Source organism: Echinococcus granulosus (assembly GCF_000524195.1).
Source record: "Echinococcus granulosus chromosome Unknown EG_S00086, whole genome shotgun sequence".
Classification (NCBI taxonomy): Eukaryota; Metazoa; Platyhelminthes; class Cestoda; order Cyclophyllidea; family Taeniidae; genus Echinococcus; species Echinococcus granulosus.
In genome coordinates this window covers 106,209-134,099 of record NW_020170466.1, presented here as the reverse complement: position 1 = coordinate 134,099, position 27,891 = coordinate 106,209, and the positions used below count along the sequence as shown (strand labels likewise).

The following is a 27,891-nucleotide window of genomic DNA, read 5'->3' as shown; positions in this document are numbered from 1 at the left end:
ATAATTAAAATGGGAGCAACGGTTGCTAGGGCCAAATTTTCGGCTTCTAGGGATAAAACGTTTTATGCAAGTGGAATTGGTATACCTTTATCGTTTTGAGAAAGGACGAGAAAAGTACACCAAAAATGGCCACTTTGTGTACCCGGGACAAGGGTCTGAACCACTATGCTCACACACTACTGAACTTGGGGCTTTTATCAGTTGGAATATAGTTTGATTCAAGATTTTCATTCAACTTACCTACGTCCTCTTGTGTGATTCTTCTGTTGTCGCAAATAATCGCCAGGTTACTTCATACATTGGAGTTGTGGGTGAACTCGGTTAAGAATGTAACACGTCCTTCACATTACAAACCGGTGAAGATGAATTTGTGTCCTTGGCTCACGCATGCACCTGCCCACAATACTCAGTATATTGAAGAAGGCTGTTCATTCAGCTCAATCTCCGAGTCGCAACTCCGATTTATCTTCAGAGGCAGCTGGTTCTTTGGACAGTAGGTTTCAAAGGACCCGTTCAGGCATTCTGTTCATGGAAGGATGATCCTCTAGTCGTTTCATACCCATATTTGCCCTGACATAACCTTTTCTGCCTTAAATTACAACAGCTCTTCGCTTGTTGAAGAACCGGATACTTGGTACTCACTAGCAGGTGAAATTACATTTCTTTTGTTAAGATAACTATCGGCAACCTCTCGTCTATCCTCCTTGCGTACGAGTGTTGCTTTTCAATAAATTTCCGTGAATGCATTTATTAAGCCATAGTGGAAAATTTATGTTAATTCCTCACCGAATTAATTGGTAAGTAATCAGCTCAAAAGATGAGGTGTTACTTTAATCGTCTACCAGTAGCATATCTCGTGTCGAATTATCTGGCATGAAAATCTGCCGCTTAGGTGTTGCTGAGAGTTTCCATCTTGTAGATATGCTTTTGCGTCACAGTCATCGCCGCCTGCATTCGTGTGGATGCTCTGAGTGTACTCTACCTCCTCCTCATGCTTCTCTTCCTCTTCACTCACCGTCGAGACGTCTGCTCTCGCCTGTGGCCTGCCTACATGACTTTCCTTGGTGTCCTTCTGGTCATCCAGTACGCTGCCTGTTCGCAGATCCCCTCTGTTCTTGTCGAATGTGAGCTTCAATCCTCCCGTTGTTATAAGCTTGGGGTTGAAGTCCTATTTTATGCTCACTTTGTTAATGGTAGATGTGAAAATTACAATTAGTCTATAGGAGATACAAACTCTTCGATGTTGGCACTGATTTGCCTAGCCTTCTATAAGTACTTTGTGCATCACAAGTTTACTTCCAATGGTGGCTTGATGATTCTTTGCGATTTTATAACCTGAAACTTGTGATTTTGAGGCCTTCAAAGCTAGTTTTGGTGAGGCAATGAGTACTTTCTTGAATATGCCGCACCTGTGGCAGAATCAAGGCTTGTTTCCATAGCTAAAGGTGATGTAGAAAATCCTGCAAGCCCGCTTTTATGGATCCCTAAAATTTGCCTATGGTGTGGCATAGCAGTGCAGGCATCGTTAATACGATTACCAACTTGATCTCTTGTGTCAATTGCGTTCTTTCTGTCATTTCTCACGCTAAATCAGCACAGGTTTCACGTGATCTTCAAACTCATTCCTGTTAGTTGTGCCTGGTGCTTTTGACGAGAAGCTGCATTGGAATTCTGCTCCTTATAATTTCAATCAGAATCAAGGCGATTATGGAATAGTTGGTACATTTTTGGATCAGTTTGGAATCCATTTTAGTTAAGTTCTTCTACCTAAATGGGGACCCTATCGTCATCGCGGGGCTATTTAGAGTCAGACCATTTATTTATTTTTACTATCAGAAGTGTTGAGGCTTTTAACCGGCTGAAAGTGGTGCCTGTGCTGTGGTAATTGTAACCAGTACCAGCTTCTTGCTGTAGATATTTGCATGACAGAATCGATTGGTGTCTTCTTGTGATTTTTTAACTAGGAGAATATGAAAGGCCCAGATCATCTGTGGGACGATTTGACAGGTTCATATGTTCTTTGATGTAGTTCACAACGGTCACCTTGTCGCATCTTGCAGACCCTTGTTACATGCAATCATTTATGCACATCACTGACCATAAGATATGCGTCCATCTTCCAGTACGGAACTCTTCGTCTGTGCTCTGCCATTTCCTTCCCGTTTTGATCAGGTGTTGGTTAAGGGAACCTCCAATGGATCTGATTTGATCTTGTCTTCTTCGCAAATTGAATTCCAAAGCCGCAGAAGCTTTTCCTAACGTCAGTTAATGGGACATTTGTCTTAAATATTTTCACTTGGGTGATTTATTCCCAAATGGTTCACTATTCTTATCAACTGCGAAGAGATGCGAGTTGCCTTCCACACATTAAGCTTCAATTAACGTACCGGAAACAACTTTCAAAAATTTGTAACGTATATAATTAAACATTTCGTTCAAGCCTATGTCACATGGCAGTCATGGTGGAAGCTGTCAACCAAATAGATCCCACATGTTGTGCATTAGTAGCAGGTGGGAATTGGTTTCAAGGGCCCTCAAGTTGTTCACCTATCTCACATGTGTTTTGAAAACGCTCAACGTGTGATAGGATCACCAGCGGACTTGCAATGGGGAGTGGCTTTTATATTTCCCCATATTCCTCCGATACTTCTCCAAGCGATCACTACCTTTCTGCTAGGTGGATAGTAGGAATATGTATGAATCAGACGGAAATGGAGGCCATTAGACCTGCAACACTGTTCGCTTATTCCCTGGCATGTCGTTTGTACCTATTTGTCTACTTCGTTAGTAGTAATCAAGTTATTCGTGTGATCGCATAACTTTGGTGGTGTTGAATTCCTCACTTCGTCACTTTTTGTCTTCCGTCCAACTCTAATGCGGAAGACGTTTCTCAGCAAGCAGTTGCACTGATTGTAAAGGAAGAACAAGCGCAGATTTTTTTTGTGTCCCTTTAGCATATGCATTATGTGCCGCAAAAAAAACAAGCCGCACCAATGGAAGAATTCAAGACATTTTTACTTGATGTGAAGGTAGGCTAAAAAAATTAAAACCCTCGGAAGTTTCACCAGTAGGTAGGTGGCAGATGTGTATTGCGTTACGGTGTGGTTATCACTAATATATAAGCTCATTGAATGGTTTTTTATTCACTTTACCGCCCCCAAACAATGAGTGCACGCATTTATTGTTCTCACACGACCGTAACATCGTATAGTCTCAACAGTCTCCTTGTATTGTTGGTGGAATCCATTCTGTGATTTCTTGAACTTACACTGGGTTTTATGTTTCCCCTCATTAATCAAAATGACCTTAAAAGTAAAGAATCGCGTGGACTTTGTCGACCAAAAGTTCATCACTACCTGCGCATAGTGGAGCGGTGAATTCACCTTTACTCTGTTATTCAGTCTTCCTTGCTATTGCAGCAGATTTGCCGTTTTACATCGGTGCTATTCAAATTCTTTTTTCTACTAATAGCTGTGCATTAACCTTTAACGGTATTGTGGGAAGTGATTTACCCTCCACAACGGTCAGTAATTTGGTCTCTCTAGCTAGTCTCAGTATCTGGCCTACTACATAGCTTGTCTCATTTACTCTCCTTTGTGCTAAGAACTACACGTATTCGGCAGACCACAGTTTCGTCGGTCAAAAATGTTTTATGTCCGAATAAATACTTCGTTCTTTCATGTACCCGGGCTGATTCTTCTGACTTGCCTCCTTAATGTCACACGATTGCTCCGAAATAGCGATAATTCAAAATGTACAATCATGGAAAATAGTGGAGGCGATAAAACAGTGATGCTAATAGCTTTTGTCTCCATCATAGCCACAACACGTATTCCGAAAATCCTCGAGTCTGGTAGGCCGATCTATCAATTATTTTTGTTGTGTTTATTGGCTTGTCACTTCTATCGTCGTTGTATGTTCGCGCATCTCCTTTGTGCTTTACTCGGATAAACGAATAAATTATCGGCTGTTTGATTGAGTGGGTGACTCTTTGGGTGATTATGCCAGTGAATAAATTGACTTTGATTGATTAATAGACTATTTTAATGGACGGATTAAATGGACAGCTAGTTGACTGATGTGTGAATGGATGCGTGCAAGGATGGTTGAATAAAACAAGTAATAAAAGAACGAGAAATTAAATGAATGACTCGACGAATGAATGAATAACTGGTTGATTAAGTGAATGAATGCTTGATTAATTCGATTGACTAACTTACTGCTTGTTTTTTGCATTTTTCTAGCTCTTCCCTGGGACTCCAACGACAACGAGACAATCCGTCTACAGCAGTGGCTCTTCCTTCCTTCCACTTCTCACCAACCTGACCCTCGCAAACTTATCGGTAAATTTTACTTCCTGCTGTTTTCGTCCCAAATTAAAAATGTATTATGCATTTCCTCATCTGTTGCTGTCTTTTTGTAGTGGACTTCCTGCAATTCATGCTGGTGGCCGCACAGTGGCGTGTATTCAAGTTAGAACAGAGACCAGATTGGGAAAGCTACGGTGGGGGTAGCAACACTCCCGTCCTCACCGACACTCTGCCCGGCCCGGATGATCGTGATTTTATCAGTACGAAGGAGTAAGTCCTCAATGATCTGACTGTAGTCGAGGTCAGATCGAGTTTATACAGCTCGCATCCCATGGTCCCAAACATACTTAAACCTCATTTACTGCCTGGCCGATATTGGTAGAATCGGGAATTCTAAACTTTAATAATTGATTAATTTTGGATCAGTAGAATACTTGGTTTTGGGTTTTCTTGTTTATAGTTGATCGCCTCTTAAGGCTACTCTGATACTTGATTTGCAGAAGCTCCTAAGTAGAAATACTGAAATCAAAAAAAGGTCTTATCCGGGAGGTGTTTGATTGCAGTTAGCTTTATGCAAGCCCTCAATAGGAGGATAAACATCATCTAACTGTTTTGAATACGTGACCGTTTGCTAATGGTCATGTCTGGGTCGTGTATGGCTCTTGACCCCTTGGACTGCAGTGGGATTACGTGGCTATAGCTACGATGTGTGCTAAAAAGGCCTATTTTTTGTGGGTACCTTCTCAAATTTTTTTGTGTGGTGCGTTGTTACAATAAATTAGTAAATAATTTTAAAGGCACTGTTATTGTGATTTGACTGAAGTAAACTGTTGCATGCTGTGTTAAAATTTCTATGTCGATTGCAGATGTCAAAACAAACCAAAATGAGTCGTTATACCTAATTCCTCTTTTTTCTATCAGTGGGCTCTCAAGGTCATTCGTCTTGTTGCTCCTAAAAAGCTCAACTGGTCTCCATAGCTGGAGTGGAACTAAAAACATTAAGTGTCCATTAAGGTAGGCGGAAGTTGGAATAATTTTTTCACGAATGAAGGTGAACAATGGAGGACTCGTCTCGACTTCGCCTTGAAGAATTGAAACAAATTTTGTTTAAAACTCTCGTGCCTTTTTTTCCCATTAGCCACGTCTCGAGATTGGTCAAGCCAGCTAACCTTGTCAGGATGGAAAAGGTGGGCAGCAATGAATAAAATTCTGATTTAATTTTGAAGCACTAATGGTTGCTAGTTTAAGCATGCCTCTTTTTCTATTGAGTGTTTTTCAAGACTATCCGATCCTTTATTGACTGCTCTCGTCTGAGCTGTGCAGTTTGAAGTGGACTGCTTTCAACCGATACAAGTGCCAACATCGATGGCTTAGTTGTCACGAGTGTCCCCTATTTTGGAATTTTTCACTAGAAATCACATCATTTTCTTTGACTCCCCAGATCCTACCTGGATTACATGCGTCATGCAGTTTTCTACTGGTCGTATTGGCTCAGTCTGGCCATTGTCTTCGCCACGGGGGTCAGTTGGATCACACTCTTCTGTCTGGGTTACATGATCCTCAGTTTCATTTACCTCTGGATGGGCCAAAACGTCATGATGCGAAGGCGTTCCAATCTTCTTGCCTCGTGAGTTTTGTCTGAGATGACTTCTGCTTCCTAACGCTGTATTGTATCTCTGTGCACCCCGCAAGTTGCATTGTTAAACACCTTTTTGTTGATATTCCTCAATGAAACTCATATCTAGGTTGACGGTAATTTGGATTCCCTAATCGGATGGTAATAATCAAGACTCGTCGAATTCCTCAAATTCATTTATTCTTCTGATGATCTGCTTTTTTGATTCCTTATCCTGAAAAGATGGCTCCTTATTTGTCCAGCGATTCGCTAATCTAACTTCAGTAGCTCATCTACTGACACGTAGAGCCTTGTAAAATGCTTGTGTTATGAAGGATTTCAGCCCGTCGATGTGAGACACTCTATTGCTTCCACCGCTGCTTTCCTCTCATTTCGAGTTTTCATGCAATAAATCGTCTCTTAAACAAACTCGAAGGTGCTCCCATCCTCGGGGACATACGGGCTCGCTTTTGATGTGTCAAGAGAAGTGTTTAGCAACGTTGGTGCCATGACATGATTAGTACTAAGTCTCTAGATTTAACTGGCTGAGCCAGAGTTGGACTTTGGCACTTCCTAGTTGGGAAAAAAGGTGATTCCATCCCTGAAGTATTGGTTTTTTTCTCCATCCAATTCTGACCTTTTACCTTCAAGGGTATTATCATCCAAATGGGCAATAACTTGGATTAATCTTCCCAAAAATAAAATACTTTAGATTATTTGATGAAAGAATAAGAAAGCCATCTTAATTTTTCTGGAGACTTCAGTAATGCTTTGATATGTGTCACTTTACACCTGGCAATTTCTCGGACTTTTTGGTTATCAAGTCTCACACATCGGATGAATGGGTAAAACAATCATGAATTGACGTAGAACATTAGAAAAAAGCCTGTTTTTTGTGTAGACTCCACCTTGGATCTATTCCCCCGCTGTTTTTTTTGTCATAAAAAATGAGTTTCTATGTTTGCTTCTGTCTATTGTACATCACTCAATTCATCCATCCACCGTAAGGTTTTATTTATTCATTCATTTTTCGTAAAAAATGGTGCTGTTATTTTTGCTTTGTGAAGGTAACGCAATGCTAACCTGTCATTTATTAAAGTTGACAAGCCGAGAAGGGTTTTGACAAACAGTCTGTAGAATCTTACACCCTTTAACCCCCAGTTATCTTGGGTAAGTACATTTTTTGGAAAAATCTCCTTCTCCATCGCAAACAGAATTAATTGATTGTCAAGAATTTATTTAATCCCACCGTTTCTCCCCCTCAGCGATTTTCTTTTTTTGTTCCACGTGAAAAGGACACAAACAGTGTCTTTTTCCATTCACGCATCACAGACCCTCATGGAAAACTGTCGAAATGGAGCGCTGCTTCCTCGAACTTTATCACGAGTTTTCCTTCTTTTCCCCACTTTATTAACGAGAGGCTCTTTATCGTGTTTGGGAGCCGGTGTTGTAGCGTCGGGGCTGCTTCTGAAAGCGCTATGCAAAGTAGCGGACTTAAAGTGGGCATTGCGGCGCCCGAGTCTTTCTTGAAGATGAAAGGCGTATGGGTCTGTGTGTACCTTTATTACGGGTGCACAAGAGAAGGATTGGGAGGTGTGGCAACAAGATCAGTGATTGAGCCCTTGCTTGGCTGCATATCCACCCTCCTATCCCCTCCCTTCTCCTCTTTTTTGAGCGCGGTCCTCGTTGCTTCTTCCGGATACTTCGCCGGCTATCACGGCATAGTCGGTGCTTTGAAAGCCACTCACATTGACCTTGGACTCCAAAGTCACTGGTGTATCTTGTAGATTTTAGTGGATTTAGCAATCTGCCCTCTTCGTGACGGTTCACTGGTTTGGAAATTGCTCAGTATGGGGGCGTTTTAGCCATTCATTATCTGCAGAAATAGCTTCCCCTCTCCATCTTTCCCACATATTTACACCTAACATCTTGCGATTATCTATGTGTAACTTAACTTGATTTGGTATTACATGAATGTTTTTGTCCTCCTTGCGGTCAATGAGGTCAAATCTAATTTGGGAAAGGACTCCCCCTATCGGTATTGAACCAATGAAAATGTTAATTTAATTGCCGGTATCTAGGATGACCTCCAACTTCGCTGTTTATGTTGGTAATATTCAAGACGTACATAAAACTTACGGATTAGTATACGTCATAAGTAAACTCGAGTATTTTGGGTGAAATTTGAGTAAATTTTTTATCAAATAGTCAAAAAGTTTATGTGCCTTTCTGCTTGCCACTCAACATCCACCTATTCTGATTAAGCATGGATGTTCATCAATCTGTCAAAACGATACTCCTTGCTTCCTCCTCATTTAGAACTTTTATATCATAAAATGCCGATTGAAAAAACCTGATAGTCCTAACTTGTCTGTTTTACAAATCGAGTTCAGCTTATTTTCAAAGATACGCTTGCAGAGTTTACCAGCCAGAAAAATGGTATGACGCGAAGAAAGAGTCTCCATTTTTCACTAGAAATGAAAAAAATAGATGTCGCTCTTTCAGTAATGTTTGACTTGTGTCGATGCAACAATTTGTTGTGGTGAAAGCCTCCCAGCAAATGAATTTTGCATGCAGTGCATTAACGACAGATGACAAGTTGCATTCAGAGGCTGACAAGTCGTTCCTCCCTTCATTACGTAACCCCGTGAAAACGCAAGGTGTGCATCATGTTGTTTTTCTTTGCGTTGGAATGTTAGTCAGCCGTAATTATCACTGGTTACCCCTCAACGACTCGTTCACTATCAAACTCTGCCCACTCCCTCTCGTCTCCTCCAGAAGATAGTATACTTGCTTTCCTTGCATTGTTTCTTGTTGGAGGCCAAACGGCGATCACGACTGAAATCTATTTCCCCAACAGGGCACAACCTGGAGGTGTACATGGATAACGTCTCATTGAAGAGTAGCCAGAACTATTGAGTCAGAAGGGCAGACCTCTTTTTGCAAGCCAACGAATAGCCTTACTTCTTATGTTGCATAACCTACTGTTGAGTTGGTTTGCGCTCAAATTAGAATGGGAAAATGTTAGGACAGTGCTGTCCCACCTTATTCACTGCCTCTCTCCTTCCTTCCCATTTCTGGAGTTTATTACCACATTGTTTTAGCATCAACCAATCACATTACCTCATGCGGAGTGGAAAAGGCACTTTCGGAGAGGGTAAGGTAGAAACACGAGAAAGGAGCTTTACTTCTAGAGGCAAAACGTTTCATAGAGGCGGCATTAACACCCAATCCTACCTTGCATTTGGAATATGCTGGGAAATTTTCTGCTCGTCTATTTCTCACTCCTTTATCGGTTATTTTTTAAACAAGGGAATTTTAATTCACAATTCTCCTTACGCATCCTTAGTTTGCTTGGTAAATTTATTGTCCCCTTTGAGTTTGCGGATGGATTCATGGTGCTACCTTTTTTACTAAGTATTTCTGCCTTTGGGAGACAAAACATTGGTTCGAGATTTATCCACAGACCATGTAATCTCTCCTTTCTTCCTCTCTTCTCTGTTCACCATGATGTCGGAAAAACGTAGATTAGACTACTAATGCCTTTAAGTGCACAGTAGTCGTCCAAACTCTCTTATCTTCGCTTAAAAAATCGACGAAATGTTATCAAGTCCGCTTTTTTATTTCTCTCCAAAACAAATTTTAAAAGCAAACTAATTATCAGAAGATGTTTGCACATCGATTGCACCTTTTTCCGCCTCTTTGATGCCCACCATTAAAGTATTTTTAAATCCACCTTATAGCAAAGCCAGATAATTTAACAGCACTTTTTTGCTGAATAGGGTGGACAGATGCAAATTTATCACCGTCGGTACAAGTCATAGCTATGTGGCCAGTTAGCAGTGAACTCTGGAGCTAATTCAGGAAAGTGGGAGAGTCAAAAGCTGTTGAAGAGACTACTGGGAGGCTGTACGTAGATATTCGATCTGCCCATGGAGTGTCTATTCAAATAAATGCGCACAAATTCTATTCATCCTCAATCGAGGTGGCTGTGCATCAAACTAATTGAATGCATTTCGGGTCTTTGAAAGCCTTCATCTTACTATATAACTCGTTTGGTTTTGTATTATTTCTTTTAGGTGGAATGTGATCGTGGGATACAACTTCTGTGTGATTCTGGCGAAGTGTACCCTTCAACTGATGGGCTGTGTCTACTGGAATCGTCTCGTAGGTCATCGTATCTGTTGGCTCATCCAACTCTTCGGCGTCAGTTGTATGAACCCCGTTGGTTGGAATGACTACGCTGGCTACTGTAGGTCCCCTATTTCACTGGTGAAAAGGTCTGGTTTGAGCTTTTGCTCTCAAGGTCACATTCTTACTGGTTAGACGCTTATAACCGGAAGTCTTCGGACAGTGTAAAATTTGAAATTAACTACCATGAAAATGGACGGTGGGATAATTTCCGATTCGACTAGTATGAAAATCACGCTCCTATTGGTTGGAACAGTCGCTATTGCTAGTTGTTGTCATTAGCCGACCCTTTAACTGTTCGGTGGATTGGTCCCAACAATTATACTAAACTACTGCCTCATTCAACATAAATCTCCTATTCTTTTGAAAAACGCTTTTATTTATGGATTTCCCAACTAAATGTGAATTTAGTGACAGCCTGCAAATCACCTTACCACCTCTATCCAATTCATTCACTTGGACATCTTCATTGTCTGAAAAAGATCTGACAACTTTAAAAATGTAGCCGATCTGTTACAATCGTTTCGCATATGGTTTGGGTGGTTCTTGTTCACTTGCGGTCGACCAGACAACACTTGAATGTTTCCTGTAGTTCTTAAATACCATAGGGTAGATTGAATGTATCAGCTGTTTGTTTCACCTTGGCTTATATTGTGTGGCTTTGCCATTTGTCCAGATTATTTCCCAACAGTTAATGCTCTTGAGCTGTTTTAAAGGTCCTAATGCCATCTGGACGTGTTGCTATCGCCTAATGTAGCAAAGTTGCCCCTTTATTGATGGAAACAGCATCTTTTATTTCCCACTTATCCACTGCTGATTGAGCTTTTGCATCAACGACACAGCATTTTGCCTCCAAGACTGCTCTTTAAGGCGGAGAAAGCTTTCTCAAACTCATTTTAGGATGTCAACAAATGGTGATTTGGTTTTAAAGATAATCTCTTTTATTGGTGATTGCTCTCTTAGCAATAGGTGAATATGAGCGAAGCAGTTGAGGTCACTTTTACTGTCATAAACTGCTGTGTGAACACGGGTCCTGTTGCGATAGTGCAATCAAGTCTGCAGTGCGTATGCCTTTATTACCGACCTCTATGAGTAAGCTGGGGGTACAGCGCGTGTGTTCGTGTCGCCTCGCTGAGTTCGTGGCACACACCGAATGGCTCCATTATTGCGTATTTATAGCACTCTAATTGGTCTCGGTCTTTGAACATTTAAATTAGGCGAATTAAGTGGCGTAGTGGGTTTCGAGACGTTCAAGAATGTTCGGGGGCTGGGCGTCAAGAGGAGTCTTCTGGAGCTGTAGATATTTTCCGTGCGTATCGGTTATTATCCTTTAGCAGCTCTTGCGCTCTTTACTATGAGTCTGTCTATTATTTAATTCCATTTTTACGATGAAATATCGCAGTTTGCTAAGTTAGTGCTGTTTGGGTAGCGTTTGTGATCAGTGCCCCTTCGTGGAGAATGCATTGCCACGTGGTCGCTCTAAGTCATTATTCTGCTTTACAAATTGTGCATGATTAGACATTCTAATAGTTGCAAATGCATTGAAAATCGTCAAGGAATGTTTACCTTTACTCAAAATAAACAGATTTTCTACTAACAATTGACATCTTAAAGTCGGTCCCCTATTGGTTAGGTTGGTTTATGTTCATTTTACACCCATTTGCTGCTCTAGAACAAGGCGAAAGAGAGTGGCAGGTTAGAGCTGAACTTCGTTGCTATCAGCAGCCTCTGAATTCTCTAAAGGGATGGGTTGAGGTAAAAATGAATCCCTTTTTATTATTATTGCGTATCACCGGAAAATGCTATCTCATTCGGCGTGATTTCAGTCAATTCAATTGGGTCGCTAAGGAACTAAAAAGATACTGCAGTTGTAAATTTTCTATCTGTTGTACCAGAGTCACGCTTCTACTAACTAGAAATGCGTTAGGAAAATGTGAAACCATTTAGACAGTTTATTTTTCGTTCTAAAACCTACCATTGAGATATCAAAAGCTCTTGCAGAATGATGTTTTGGGTTTGAGTTGACAAGACAATAAAAGGAATTTCCTCCCCATATTGAATGCCTCTAGTCTTGCGACGATTGAAATCATGTGAAAAATGTTCAATAAAGTACTTGAATTAAGCCCATCAACGGAAACATCAAGGTCACTCTCCGGTTGGTTAGGATGGCCGCTACCATCACAAAATCCAATTCTGGTTGGCTGGAATGGATTCAGGGATTCTTCCATAGCCGCGGCGGCTTTTAATTAATTGTAAGAACCTAAAATAATAGCAAATAGGCGCAGAATACTTGGTACACGATGAACACCCTTACGTTAAAATAATGTTCCTACTTCTCCTTCTTCTAGCCACGGATATTGGCTGTGAGATCGTCTCAAACGGACTTCACTGGGATGTTGTGTGCTTTGCAGTGATCATTTTTCAACGCAAGATCTTCACTACCTCCTCCTTCCGTCATGTCGTGTTTGATCTCAATGTTCAGAGTTGTTTCGCTTCCAGGTGGGTTGTAAAAGGATAGCTTGTGGATAATTATTTGGTAAATGTACACTGGGTTCAAAGTAAGGTAGCCTGTTTGCGCGATCAAGCCTTTATCTGCGGTGACTAAATTACCTTTTATCTTTTCTTAGGTTAAGCACTTTAAAGGATCTAAGTAGTATTTTTGGTGTCTGACTATTTAATGTCTTAACTGAAGCCTCATGACTTACCACTTTTCGTTTATATTTTAAGTAGTTTTATATGCGGCCTTTTAAATGCATGATCTGTCCTAACGCCTCACTGCATTGCTTGGGTCGACATTCGTTTAAAATCAGACATTTCATGCCTACCAACCTTCGAGGTGATATTACAGCCCCTCCGTACGAGAATACGTACGGGATACAACCGAAGTGTACTCATTCGCAAAGCAGTCACAGGGACTGGGCGACACTTTTTAGCGGCTCCATTTCTTACGTTGGTTAATTTTAGTGGAACCACTTGGCCAGAAACAACACGGACAGTTTTTTTATCTCCCTAAACTATTTTGTGAGCGGTGTTTTCATTATGACTTGAGTATGTTCAAACCCAGTCCCGTTTTACGACTAGTCATTGCGTAGGAAACGATGTTTGATGGATATGAAAAGCTGGCGGGCGTCCGACAACCCTTCTACGCTTCAGCCATACCCAACTGACAGCTTCCTTCTGCGAAGTTTAGTGTGGTATGCAGACAACAAAAAAGCAAGATTATCCTCTTGGGATGGGTTTAAAGGCGTTATGAGGTACGCTGTTTTGGAGGTAGCTTTACTTTTGGCATGGAGAGGAGCAGAGGGACCAGTAATTTGGTCGATGCTTGCGTATTGTGGTAGTCGAATCACAGAGTGCTGTGACACCTCTACTATGTCCCCATCCTCTCCCCTCCCTCCATTCGTCCCACACACACACACGTCCTTATTCTTTTTTTCAGAGGCGCTTTCCTCATCAATCGCAAGCTGATGCAAGTAATCAGCGAGCAGAATACGCGTGAAAAGCGTGACTTGGAGCGAGTGCAACGCAAGCTGGATAAAATTGCGCAGCGCCAGAAGGAGGCTGGTAAAAATACGGCCAATATTAATGAACACTACATCTGTGAGTTCTTGCCTTGTTTCCTTTTCACCTTCATTCTCCTTCAGATGTGACTTTAGCGACAGTTGTGGGACACTTGGTTGCGTTGGAATGCGTCGTCATGTCCACGATCTAAAGAACGCTTGATTTTAGTTATTAGGTGAACGACGAATGCACCCGTTGTTGCTAACGGGGGGTAAGAATCTGTCAAAATAAGCTCAAAAACCTCAGTAATAGCCTTCTAAGGGGTTGATAAAAACAGGCGGTGCTAAGCAGCACAAAATGCCTCTTCGAATTCGTTGATCTTTTTCTGTAGTGATACGCTCGGGCGACTATTACCACTTTGAAGGAGATCCCGAGGACGAGGAGGCAGAGGACGAGACTACAACTACCGCCACCACAACAACAACGACACTAACGACACCATCATCTATCAGCGAAACCCCCTTGCCCCAAGTCCTGCCGCCCCCTCCAACGCATCAAGGCGCTAGGACACAAGCGTATCCACCGGAGAGCGTGCAGCGTCACCATCTGCGCGCAGTGTGGCCTAGCATCGATAGCGCTCCGTTGGATGCGCTCTCCAACTACACCTGTCCTTACAGTCCCACGCCAGCTCAGTTAGTGAAGAACCGTACAGAAGTTTATCCCGATTTGGGGGCCTTTTTAAATTCACTTTTCTTCTCCTTAGACCACGTCGTCCCGCCTCTCGAAACCCGTTTCGCGTCTCCTCTATGACAAGGCGTCGAGCTCCGCTGGAACAGACGGGTGGTGGGGTGCCACATCGTCGAATTACACGTGCTACTACTGCTGGTGGTTCATATAGCTCTTCTTCATCCTCCGCTGCCGTCGCAACCCCCAGTCAACCTGCTTTTCGCACCCACCGCCGGCTGTCCTCCTACCCAGAGGCCTTTCGTACCGCAAAGCGGCGAGCGCGACGAGCAGAGCAAGCGGCTGGAATAGAACTGCAAGCGCTATCTCCTACTACCACTGCAAAATCACCTTCGGTGGGGGCAGTGGCGAAGTCGGGCACGACACTTCTGCCCCGATCATTGGCAGCGTCACCGCCACCGAAGAGCCATCGACGCATCGCCTCAGTCGGTGCGATCGAAAGACACGACACTGATGCCACGTCGCCGTCGTTGACAACAGAGGTGGCAGATTCGGAGAGGGCGGATCGGGGACCTTCGATCGAAATCGAGAATACTCCACCGGTATTGCCTTTTTCCTGGTGTGGTTGCGTTCGTTTTAATCTGCTTCAGTTGTTATCTCCATCCTCGTGAATGACTAATTACTGCTGTCGCTTTTTGGCTTTTGTTACCGAATCCCCTTTACGTTATTTGCATCTGTCATCCCTTGTCTCGCATTGCAAATAACGTTTTATGTCGGTCGGAACAAGTGTAAAAGCCAGATTGGCGTTTGATTTATTCGTAGCGATGCGCAAATTCACTTGCTTTGGCTATATTGGCTTAACAACAGTGACTCTACATGTATCGTGTCTCTCGATCCGTTTTTCTTCTTTCTCCTTCGTTTCTACTTTAGTGTTGCTCATTTGGCCATCTCAGTTCTTCCCAGCTTCTCATGATTCACGACTTGTTTACGAACAGTTTCAACTCGTTCATTTCTCTCCTCTTTCTTGTCACCCATCACTTGGTCTAACTCGAGATAGTGGTATTCATGGACATCTGACGCGAGTCCTTTATCCTTCACAGGCTCGAATGTTTGCAACAAATATCGTTTTTTTCCTCATGAATTTCCCCCCATTTTCCCCACGTCATAAATTGGGCTACCAATTACTACAATCTGGTGCTGGAACCTCAGCGTTTGCGAGTGTCTGGGTAGATGTCTTTACTGAATCTGTTTGCGAATTTATTTGTGTTTCTGTATTAGTAACTGATCGACCTTGGCCTTCGAGGAGCTACCAGAACACTTAGAGTGCATTTCTATTTGCTTGATACAAGGGACTGGGTGAGAGCACGGCCTTCTGGAATGTTTGGTGAACTTCTAGGAAATCGAACAGAAATGCTTTTCCGGAGTTATAGGCATCTCCAGGTCCGTAATTGATATTTGCTAATCAGGAGAATTGAACGAGAAATTCCAGAGCATTCGAGAAGTAGCCGTAGAAAAGGGGACTTCTGGAAAACCGAAATAGGCATGTTTTTGGGGCTTTAGACGTCCTCAGCAAACCCGTTGCTAACATTGTACCTATCAGGTCTGCATTTGGCAATGTAACTATCGCAACTGGCCAAGAAGATCAGGTTTACCTCAAGAAACAATGAGAAAAACCGATTTAGAGTTCATGTGCATGGAGGATACTAAGGGTTGTTTTTCTCATATCCTTTCGAACTGATAATTTAATTGTTTGATAGTGTCCTTTGCCCCTAGATGTTTCCATTTTCCCCGTTTCCTTGATCTATCTTCCAATGCTGTCAATTGTACAAGTTACTTTTCTCCTTCTCCTTACTTTCTCGTTATATTGTCAATCATGCAGATAATTTAATCTCAGTGCTTTTTAATGGGAATGCAGGGGACATTTTCTTTGACAACATAAAGAAACTTGTTCGCTTTATGTCGGTAGAAGATAGAACCTCTGGAAAGCGTCTATCGGTAAATCAAGCGGCCGAAAATTCGATACATTTCTCAGTATATTACACCTCTCAATAACTTGTCAAGTAAATACTACATGCGTCAGTCTATCAATGGGATATTCTTTACCGTCCTCTTCATCACCTTCGGCCCACTTTGTACCCTCATATTATGAAATGCCTATTAAAGGAACCTGGTAGGTGTGAATTGAGCTTGTCCTTTTTGTGAACTCAGTTGAGAAGATGAGAGAGCCTCTCGCAAAATTTGTCGCATAATATTTTGGTAGGTGCGGTAGCAGTCGCACCGCCAGGCGACGCATTTTTAACGCACTTTAGGCTGCTCACTGGTTGCCTGACTGACTTGTTTGTGAGGAGGAATGGCTTTTATATCCAATTTGTGTTTCTAGAGCCGAAGCCTTTAATACGACTAGCATGTACCTCGTTGGAAAAGGCTGGTTGATTGTACTGGCAAACAAGTGGAATATTTTGGCTATTTGCTTTAAGTTGATTACTTTCATTGCAAAAATTGTTTGCTTTTGTATTTACTGAGCTGATTTGAGAATAATTTAAGCAAAATATGACCTCGCCTTCACTGAATAGTTTTTTATTGGTGTCCTTTGAAATTTAGTTCAGGAAACGAAGTTCTTCACCATTGGCATGAAGTGAAGGTCGGTTCGGCACCTTCATTTTGTCTTGTCTGTAGCATGAGAAGGAAGGGTGCATTTGAGCTTTTTTCACCTTCTCACCGCCCGAGAAATTTTTTCCCGAATGTACCTTGCTTCCGTCCTATTAACTTAAAATGTTGTGAGGTGCGTTGAAATGTCTCCCCCGTGATTCATCAAAATGGAACCATGTCGTAAATGTGATTCCCCTAGACTTTAAAGTCCCTGAATACATTTTTCTCGAAAAGATGAATGTTATCTCCGGGACGCAGCTCGAAACATTAAAATCCGGTATTTTAACCAGACATCACTTTCGAATATCGTTTCAGTAGTTTTAGAGCGGTTCTTGGGACAAAATTTCATCCCAGGTAGGAAACTGATAATTTGGAGGAAGTCTTTTCTCTTTAAAATCTGCGGAAAGAAGGCCGTTATGCTGGGTCGGCAGGAAGTTAAAAATTTAATAAGAATATTTCATCGTTTTCTGTAAAATTGGCAAAATTAAAATGGGTATAAAAGTTTACTTCTCCCTATACTCTAAGCAATACTTTATTTAATTCACGTTGGGGTTAGTAACGGGAAAAGGGGACGTTTTCCGCAGTCACCAAAATTCGCTAGTTTTGGCTATAAGCGAAGTCAATAATTTATCAAAGTGGAAAAGGATCAACCCACTTTTCTTAAAGAAAATGGCTGAAAGAAGTCAAGACATTAGCGAATCAAGGCGGGAGGTGAACGCTTGGATAGGTGAGGCTCAATTTCTATACTTTTCATTTCACAGGAGCACCTGTCGGTGAAGACTGATCTAGTTTCACGTTCCTCAATTCGGCCCTCGGTGACCTTTGCAGCCTCCCCCTCCCCGGATCCCGGCACTGTTGCAGACAACGATGGTGAAGAGGAAGACGACGAAGAAACGAGAATGGATATGAATGACGATGAGGACGACGATGACGACTATGCCATGCAGACGCACATGAACCCTCTACAACTGCTCAACCAGGCTATGGAACATGGGATGCGCTCCACCGCTCGCCAGTACCGTCGTCGAAACCTGGCCGCATACCACCAGCGCAGCGCTGTGGTCGATCCAAACGCAGTCGCAACGACTTCTGGTGCTGAGGTGGAAGGAGAAGGTGGCGCCGGCTTCGGTGCACAGTCGGGAAGAATGAGTGCCGTGTCGGTGCGAAAATCGGTGGGCCCTCTTCGACCACCGCTCTCCAAACAGAATACTGTGGAGGGTGGTGGAGCAGCGCTTGAGGAGGATCCGCTGGCGTTTGCGAAGGTAAGTGGGGAGGCTTTGATAGGTATTTTCTCTGTCTATTTATGTCACATGCGTCTTTCGGGATGTGAGTATTCCACCGCTCCTACTACGATCGCTTTCAACGTCATTGTGATTGAACTTGGTTCGGGTGTGCTTCACACAGTCGGTTCATTTGTGGTATGTATTAAGGCGGTCTACTGGTAAACACCCCTTCCCTCAAACCATTTATTTTTTCGTGTCATCTAAAAAACCAAAAATATAATGTTATACTGTTGATTATATCAGATGACCAGTTAGGAAGACCCTTGGATCTTGGTAATAGAAAGGGGAGCCATGGCGATATTGCTATTTTTGAAGTCCAACATGCCAGGAACAACTTTCAGTACAGTTTAACCTGAGTGATGAAATAAATCATTTGCTCCTCTACCTACCGTTAAAGTCGTGATAGGGGCTACTAAGTAGGTGGATCCCCTATGCCACTTCAAAGACTACCAATTTATCCCCAACTTTACGTTGCATGGATGCGACGTGAATTTTAGATCTTTCACTGGCTGACTGGCTTGTGAGGTAAAATGACTTGCATCTTAACCTTCATTTGGCATGCGGACGATCTGCCCATCCCACACTCATAGATCATGTACCACTCCATCCCCATGGGAATAGCCTTGCTTCGTTTTCATGTGGTGGTTTGTGGACCCAAGTCTCCCTTTGCTAAATGCCAAACCGCATTCTCGGTCAAGATCTATCCACCCGACACGGCACAATTCGAAGGTGTGCATGAAGAGCCTCTCCTTGAGAAACAGCCAGGACCAATGAATCGAATTTCGTCTTTTGTCATTTTCTGGAGCAATTTACAATATCATATTTTGTGCTTTCAGACTGACGAGGGTTATGCCGAGAATGATATCTTTAACCAAACAAACTTGACTCCTTTCACTCCACGAGAAGGCGTATCCTCAGGGGTTCCCATGGCAGAGGGTGGCAGAGTTCCCTCGGACGATTCTATTTCTCAGTGTACGTTTTTCTTGTTATTGGGTCACTAAATTTGTTCTCAGAAGTGACTTGCGCCAGAACCGTTGATATTGCAGTTAGTGGTATATGAGATAACGTCCCGCTTTATTTGGACAATTCGTTAAGGCCTTTTCCACTTTGATTCTGGAAGTCGATACAATGGGGGATTTCTATTGTCGCTATCGAGCTTTTAGACGCATTGCCTTGATATCATTGGATCACCAGCTAATACTCTTCGTAGTGTGCGACTTTCAAACCATTGTAATGATACGGAACCACTTGTGCAATTTCTTATTATTTTCTCCGCTGAAAACCTAGTTGGTAACATGGAACCAACCGGATTGGACTGGAGAATGGTTTCATCCGTATGGGTAAAATCACTGTCAGTAATAAGTACTCAAGTTGACATCGTGGCGCTGAATTTGCTGTGAGTAGTATACATCTGATTTTTGATTTATAAGGAACAGCTTTATCACCCTTATAGGATTAACTCTGAAATCAGTCTTAGTAGTATGCAGTCCTCGGTGACGTGGATAACTACGAGGTACATTGTTAAAAGAACCAAGCGTGTTACATAACTGAATTTCGATACCAAGGTAGATGTAGTGTGCACGGAGGTAGACATTGAAATTGTCGCTTTCCCTGCTCGCAATTTCAGTCAGCCGCATATCAGGAGACGATGTGGAGAATAAGTCGGAGAGCTGTTGGAGCCGCTTCAAGGCGGGCTGCCTGGTAATGCACATCTTCTTCCTCTCCACCATCGAGACGACCACGCGAATGCTCAACTCCATTACTCGCGAGCATCGACGCATTCGCCGCACCATTGATGTGGAGAAACGCAAGGTCAAGCAAAAGGCTCTCTATATCTTCAACCGCAGCTCCATTGATGCAAGGTTAGTTGCTGTTATGAGTTGCACCCCACACTCCCCACGCTTCTTGTTTTATTAGAAACTGGCTCCGAATTTAGCAGCATCATAGCTATCTAAGTTCGTTCTTATGCTCATTTGCATCTCATTGTCTTCACTCTACTAGATCTAGTTTCCCAAATTGCTTCGTGTTTATTAGGAGCTTGAGAGTTGCTGAATTTTCCTCCAGTGACAAATATTCTTAGACGAGGAAAATTGGTCTGTACTTAATTTTTGCTCGAGTCACAACCTCTTTCTTAATGGACTTTCAACATTTTCGATTCAGTTAGATCGAGGCGTTGCTTTGAGACAGCTAGATTAGCCTATCACTGGTTGTTTCACTTATTAAATGCAAGTTGTATATTATCTTATAGAATGGCATTGAATACCGGTTGTTTGACTGCGGTGATATTAAACTATCGCATCGTATAAAAGCAGTGTTACTACCGAACTTCAGCTGTTTGAAATGGCATCAACAATGCACGAAGGTGAATTCAAGTTACTAGTATGGTTGTTGCGTACCGTCCACCTCTGACGCTGAGTTTGCATCCATCGGAAACGCGTGCTTATTGCACATGTGAAAAATATAGCACCGAAATGGATTTAGTTGTATTGCACTGGTCATTCTGTGATACATGCTGCCATGTGCATGGGTGGTACTGAAGTATCATCAGCAACTTTTTTGCCGCTCAACGATGTTAAGTTCATACTCACCAGTTGTACATTGTATCATTCGCATGCGAGTGTGACTGGGCTAGTAGTGGATTAACGTCTGCGTCTACTGGATGCGTCACTGACGCTGAAGTAATAGCAGCAGCATAGTTGCCACGCCTCGGTGCTGCTTCCGCATTTACCAGTAGCATAACCTCCTCTCACCTTTCACCCCGCGTTGGGCGTCTAGAGTGGCGCACCTAATCGAAGTTACGGAGCGAACCAGGCGGCTGAGTCGCTGGCGCCGTCTCTTTGCTCGCATCTCGCGTTCAAGAATTCCGAAAGCAACAATACCATCTCCATCGGTACCCCTGCACGTTGGCCACTTCGAGGATAATAACAGCTCCATTCTGCCCCTTTCTCCTTCTCGTGGAAGCATCAACTCGCTTACCGACCTCTTCTACGATAGAACTCGGTTTGAATCCTAACGCGCCTCCCCTTTTCTGTTTTTCTTTCATTGTTTTTCGTTCCGTTGAAACGCTTGTTTGGTTTTTTGTTCGTTGGTTTGGTTTTGGGTAATAGGAGTCAAATCCGCCTTGGTTTCTTATTCCCCTTTTACTTTTCAATCCACTGAATAGAGTCACACTGGAATCCGTCGTGTTGGACGTAATCTCAGGTAGTACCAGCCCTTCGCGAACCTCCGTTTTGGATCCATCCTTCTACTCCGCCTCCTCGGGATCCGCAGCACGTCGACAACGACCCGATGCAGCTTCTGCATCCACCACTAAAGGACCGCAATCAAGCGTGCCTCGTCCATCTTCCACGTGGGATGCGGAGGAGTACGACGACGAGGCCAGAGCGCCGATGGCTGTTGATGGTAGCGTCGGTACTGATGGTGGTGCATTGTCGAACTGGGAGCAGCGTGAGCGCGAGTTCCGGCGTTCGCGGCCTAGTCTCTTCCTGCTACTCATAGCAGTGGGGAATCTAGTGGTAGTACACTCCGAGTTGGTCTGCTACACCATTCTCATCATCAACCACATGCGCTCCGCAAATGTGCTCTCGTTGGTCTACCCCTTGATGGTCTTCCTCTGGGGCATGCTCTCGGTCCCTAGGCCTACCAAGACCTTCTGGATTAGTCTTATCACCTATACCGAGGTCAGTGCTTACGCATCCTTGCACTTACTTTCCCACTTGCTTAACTACGTAACCATTAAACTGTCCACCCACTTATTCACTTTGCAAAGTACCCTTCTACCTACACTTTTTCTACTTGCTTTCTTATTCAAATACATATCTGCTCGCTCCTCACCCTCCAAACTGTTTATATCCCACATATCAACTCATCCGTCTATCCGCTCGCCTTTTTACCTATCTACCCAACTTTCTAGCCGCTCGCATTCTTACATGTTTTTATCTACTTATCCATCAACTCACCTTTATACATGTCTACTCATCCACCTCGTCAGCTAAAACGCCCGCTTAACTACCCTCTCATCTAACTCCTTGCTTATCAATATATACCTTTCATTCAGATACCTACCTATCAGTTCACTTCCCCACATACTTACTAATTTTCCCATCCACCTACTTATCCATCTGGCCGTATCGGTTACTTAAAAGATTGTATCCACTTTCCTACTAAAGTAGTTTGATTGTGGAGAAAAAAGAGCTGAGAAGTTAGCACTACCCCTTGACAGCCACGAGAGGGAGTGCGTATTGGTAACACAAGTGTCAAATCATCGCACCTTAACAATGACACGACGTGGTTTTTTAGACAGCACAATCTTTTTTTATTCTGTTGCTAATTCTTCCCGGGTTGGGCGCTTGTCTTTGGACTGAGTATTTTTTTACTTGAGGTGCACGACACACCCTTGAAGTTATAAAATATTAGAATCTTTTGGAAATGGAAAGGGGAAGAGGCTGGTTGATTTTTAGGTTTTTTAAATTGCGGAAATGTCCCCTCCTTTCAATGACAAAGCTGCATTAGATTCAATGCCGTACTAGTTCCCGGAAAGCGTCCAAAAATCAACGTTTTTGAGGTTGCAGAAATTTTTATTTAATGCTTGAAATGTTTAATACAAGATACGCACTTAAAGGCTCTACCAAAGGTGCATTGAAATGTTGAGCCTTCATATACAAATATCGTATAAAGTTGTCCAATATGGCTGTTTGGTTATTTTCGAGATTATTAAACACCCCGACTTCTCTGTGTGTTTCAGCTGATCATCATCATCAAGTACATCTTCCAATTTCGATTCATCGAGTTCAACTCCCCGGACCAGGTGTCGGCCACGCTGGCAAAAACGCATTGGCTACCTGTCATCTTTGGCGTCGAGAAAACCGACAGCTACGCCATTTGGGATCTCATTCAGCTGCTCTTCATTTTCTTACATCGCAGTTACCTCAAGAACTATGGTCTCTGGCGTGATGACACAGAATTCAGGCAAGATCTCATTCAGGCCGGCGAGGCCAACAAAGTTAATGTAAGTTTGAGATCGAATTGCCTGAACGTGTGCGCGGTCTGCTTATTTGCCCTCCAGACTCACTGCGTATTGTACCGTCTTAGGTCAAAAAGGACACTCGACAGCAGCAACAAACTAGGGAGGAAGCGATTGTTCCGAGGTCAGTTTCCTTTGTGAAAGAATCGTAAAGAAGTTTTACAAATTATATTTATGCTTTTACCATCTTCTTTAGTCACTCCAAATCATCAAGTTCACAATGCACTTCATCGGCGTCGTTGAATCCAATCACGAAGATGCGTCGTTTCTACCTCAAAATGACCGATCCACGTTACAACCAGAAGGTCGATGTCTATGTGTACATGTTTATATGTGAATTTCTCTCCTTTTGGATCATCATTTTTGGCTACCAATCCTTCGGCCCAAGTGTATGTGCACCGTGGCATATCGTGCTTGCTTATTCAGTAGCCTAGGATTTATCGATGCTCTTCACTTCTCCTTGTAGACTGGAATGGGCGATAATGCCTTCGAGTTCATCAAAACTAATCGCGTGAGAAATTTCGCTAATTTCTTTTTTCTTACTTCAACGTCAATGTGTTTATGATTGGACCATATTTCTTTGTAGATTCCCGGTCCCTTCATTGGGATGATAATAATCCAATCCCTGTTTATTGTGGCTGACAGAGCGCTGTTTTTGAGGAAGCAAGTGTTGGGTAAATTCATCTTTCAAATCCTCCACGTGATCCTTATTCACGTATGGCTTTTCTTCATCTTACCTCAAATTACAATGACGTGAGTACCAGTCAATCAGCTTCTTACACCTCCCTGCGACGCTGGTTTCAGGACTCTCTCTTTCATCCTTCCACAGGCCTTTCAATGTTGGCTCAGCAAGAGCTCTTCTCTACCTGGTAAAGTGCATATACTTCGGTCTTTCCGCCTATCAAATTCGCAGTGGATATCCGCGGCATATTTTGGGGAACTTTTTGACGAAGAATTACAACTACATCAACCTAGTGCTGTTCAAAGCGTAAGCTTGAGCCTCAATTTACGGCTATTTCAGTGTGGTGGTAGCAACTTGCTTCTATGCTACCCCTTGTAGGTACTTGATAATGCCGTTTCTGTACGAGGTTCGCAGTGTAATGGATTGGATGTGGACGGACAGTCCGCTCTCCCTTTACCATTGGATGGAGTTGGAGGACATCTACGCGAAGGTGTTCGTAATGAAGTGCTGGCGACGCTCCGAGATTGAGTATCCCACACCGCTGGGTCGGAAGCGTTCCATTTGTGTCAAGTACATTGTGGGCCTTCTTATCCTCCTCTTCGCGTTTCTTTGCTTCTGGGGACCTCTCGTGGTTGCTTCCTTCATTGACACCACCTACGCCATCAATGTCCCCATTGAGTGCTCGCAAACGCTGGCTATTGGTGGATTCCCTGTGCGTTCAATGGGAAATGTCTTTTAAACCGTTGGCTAAAGACATTTCTAAGCTAATTAAAATTTCACCTAATATGGGCGTTTTCCACATTTTTGAGGCTATTTTGGCAGCCCTTTGTTAAATTGCCTTCTTTTATTCCTGTTTGTAATTAAAGGGCAGTTTTTAAGGCATTTAGAAGTCTGATTTGCGCTGCATTAGCTACATTATTTAACTTTCCTTCTTCAGGCGTTTTAATATTAATTCATATCACTAGTTTCCCTCCTCAATCCATCCCACCTTCGCAAATATGCGTTGCCACGTAACCCGAGCAACGCGAACTTTCTTTACAGGCGTGTTAATACCATAATTGAGTTGTTTTAGGCTCTGTGGAGACTCAAAATGTATTTAATCGCGTTGCCTCAACTTTCTCTCCTGTTGATCAGGCGCTGTACGACTTCACTTCTCGCGAGAACAATCTCCTCCACGTGAACGATTCCTTTTTGTCCGAGATTCGTCAATGCAACGCTTTGGATCAGGTAAGTTGAGTTAAAAATGGAGTATCTACTCATAATTTCTCATGGAAAACGATATTCAAACATGGTTCTGGACATCTATTGGGATCTGCTTTGGGTTGTAGGGAACGACTGGATTCGTGGACAACTTTAAGACAGAGGATGTGAGCAACATGACCTTTGATACGACCTCAGGACGTGTGTGGCCAATCACGCCCCCTTTGTATCGTAAACTCATGTCCGAGCTGGTGAATGAGGACTCTCAGATGACCATAACTTTCCATGTTGTCTGCAGACGGTGAGTCATAAAAAGCGTGCTTTACTTTCTTACTTTATGTCTGTTTTTGGGTCTGATCGGTCGATCTCTTTAGACCGCCCCGTGCTATTGACTCGAGTTCGACCCGCGTGGAACAGTACTTCAACCGTCCATTATCGCGAAAAGAACGGCTGGAGTTTAATGAAGTTCTGAGTGAAAGCCTGACCACTTCTTCTAACATGGCCACTTCAAAATCCGCTCGACTAGAACTAGCTTTTCCACGCTTTCTGTTTGCTCAAAAGGACAATCTTCGAAACGCATCTGGCAATCTCGCGCAATTACACACCTTTGTCAATGTCAGTGCATCGTTGGGGAAGGACAGTCAATCTGAACAACGATGGTGGGTGCTTGAAGAGATTGGGTTAGCTGGCGCGCCCTGTTACGGTACTATCAATAACCTAACCCAAGATGACATGACCTATCACTCGCAATCGCGGAGCTTTTCCATCATCATCTTCAACGAGCGGGTCTCAGACAATCTATTAGGAAAGATTTTTAGCTCCTACGGCATTATTGGTATGTACGCAGCGTACATATTCTTCGCAAGTCGCCTGTTACGCATGATCTACAGTGACATCTCCTACCAAATATCGCTGCAGGAGTTGCCACACGTGGATAGGCTGTTGAATCTCTGCCACGATATTTACCTGGTACGAGAGAATGGGAAGCTTTATCTAGAAGAACAACTGTTCGCCAAATTGATATTCCTCTATCGGTCGTCGGAGACTATGATCAAGTGGACGAGGCATCCGAAATGGCTGATTGATAAGTTTTCCAAGAAACCAGATGAGGAGGAAGAGCGATCATTGGGAGACGAAGGCCGCCGAGCAACCACGATGATGATAATGATGAAAGCCAGCAGACAGCTCCGCCACCATCACAATCATTACCATTGTTACGACAAGAAAACCAAGATGGTGATCGCGGACATCGTAGACAGCGGCCACAGGGACATCGAGGCACATCACCAACGGTGGGAATGAGAAGTGGCACCCCCGGTGTACGGCAACGATTCCCGAATTCGCCGCGCTCAGCGATACGTTGATTTAATCGACGACACTGTTATTGTCGTTGATGTTTTTTGATGATGATGATGATGATGCTTATTTTCGCTATTATTAATGATGATGATCAGAAATTGTGTTTGTGTGCGTGTGTGCGTGAATGTGTATGATTTCCGTGTTTCCACTTCCTCTAGAATGCCATGTAAGTGGAGGCGTCCGCGCACATTTATTGTACTGATCCTATAACAATGCTACCGATGTTATAATTGATTATGTGCATTTCAGGTGTGTGTTATCAGCGTTGTTACAACTGAAAAATGTGGATAATTATATGCAACTCCTATTTTTTTTCTTACGCATTTATCAGATGTACTACTTATAACATCAGTAGATGCATTGCTGCTGCTTAGCTGCCTAGTGAGGGGGGCGGGGGCAGAGATATGCGCGAAAAATGGTTTGTAAGATTATGGAAGATTGAGGTGTATCGAGTCCTTCCTGAAGGTTCAATGGGCCGTAACAACATGATGATTCATTATGTTGGAAGGGGCTGGGGAACCCAGAGAGAGGTGCAAGTGGCCGGGGTTGATTGATGCAGCTAAACGTACGTTGGGTTATATAGACTTGGAAAATTAAGTCAGATCGGCTTGAACTTTGGGGATGTTTGGCTGTGGCTCCCAAGGGTATGTTGGACTCAACAGGAGTTGAGTATAAATGTGGAAGAGTATCAGGGGACTGCGTACACCAAAGAACGGATCGTGCTACCGCCCTGTGGTGTAGTCGTTTAACCACGTCTGCAACTTCCCAGCTCTTCTCTTCATTATCCTTCATACTAGCACGCCGTATTTCCAAAAGGCATGTAGCCGAAAATCGAATCTGCTCCAAGGGGATGACTGTCCGTGAACTTAGTGCTATTGAAAGAGGGCCTCTGTTGCGGGCGACCAAAATTGCGTCGACCCACACAACAGAAACATTCCAACATCTGAGCAGAGGAGGTGCGCAGCATACTAGTATACTAGTAGAGATTACGGTGGACCATCATGCGGCCTAGAGCAGCATGAAGACGTATTTCGCGGTCACTTAATTGATATCTTCCTACAGGTATCCTAGACGGGTCCCTAATAAATTTTACAAGATGGTTCATGGCTGGTGTTGCTTCAGTTGCTAATAACCTCCCTGCAGAACAGGCAACTAGGGTGGTTGCAAAAAGAAAGCTAGGACTTGATTCCTATTCGGATTGCGACATCTCTTTTTGTAAAAAATGATTCGATTTATCTTCATAGCCTTAATTTAAAGGCGCCACCTTCAATCAACAAGGCTTCACGTGACAAATTATTTGTGTTGATCTTGAAAGGTCATGCATATTTCAGTAGTCAATGCATTAAATGTTTTTCCTCACACTTGTGGGTGTATGTGTGCTTTACGGTTCGTTT

At 43.1% G+C, this 27,891-nt stretch overlaps 1 protein-coding gene across 1 annotated transcript; it reads left to right on the top strand. All coding sequences in view use genetic code 11, as the record gives it.

Moving 5' to 3' along the window:
- Window positions 1-387: 387 nt before the first annotated feature.
- Window positions 388-26,440, top strand: EGR_07765 (hypothetical protein; the record flags this gene model as incomplete). Its single annotated transcript, XM_024497014.1, has 26 exons — window positions 388-493; window positions 939-1,124; window positions 4,245-4,343; window positions 4,424-4,580; window positions 5,752-5,937; window positions 10,005-10,177; window positions 12,465-12,615; window positions 13,556-13,716; window positions 14,009-14,309; window positions 14,381-14,903; window positions 17,712-18,212; window positions 18,824-19,024; window positions 19,070-19,205; window positions 19,861-20,095; window positions 21,009-21,233; window positions 21,397-21,913; window positions 22,978-23,241; window positions 23,325-23,380; window positions 23,453-23,645; window positions 23,723-23,767; window positions 23,843-24,009; window positions 24,086-24,244; window positions 24,317-24,650; window positions 25,073-25,165; window positions 25,267-25,439; window positions 25,513-26,440. The coding sequence occupies 26 exons, from the start codon at window positions 388-390 to the stop codon at window positions 26,438-26,440; spliced, it is 6,270 nt and encodes a 2,089-aa protein (XP_024348568.1).
- Between the last annotated feature and the right edge of the window lie 1,451 nt (window positions 26,441-27,891).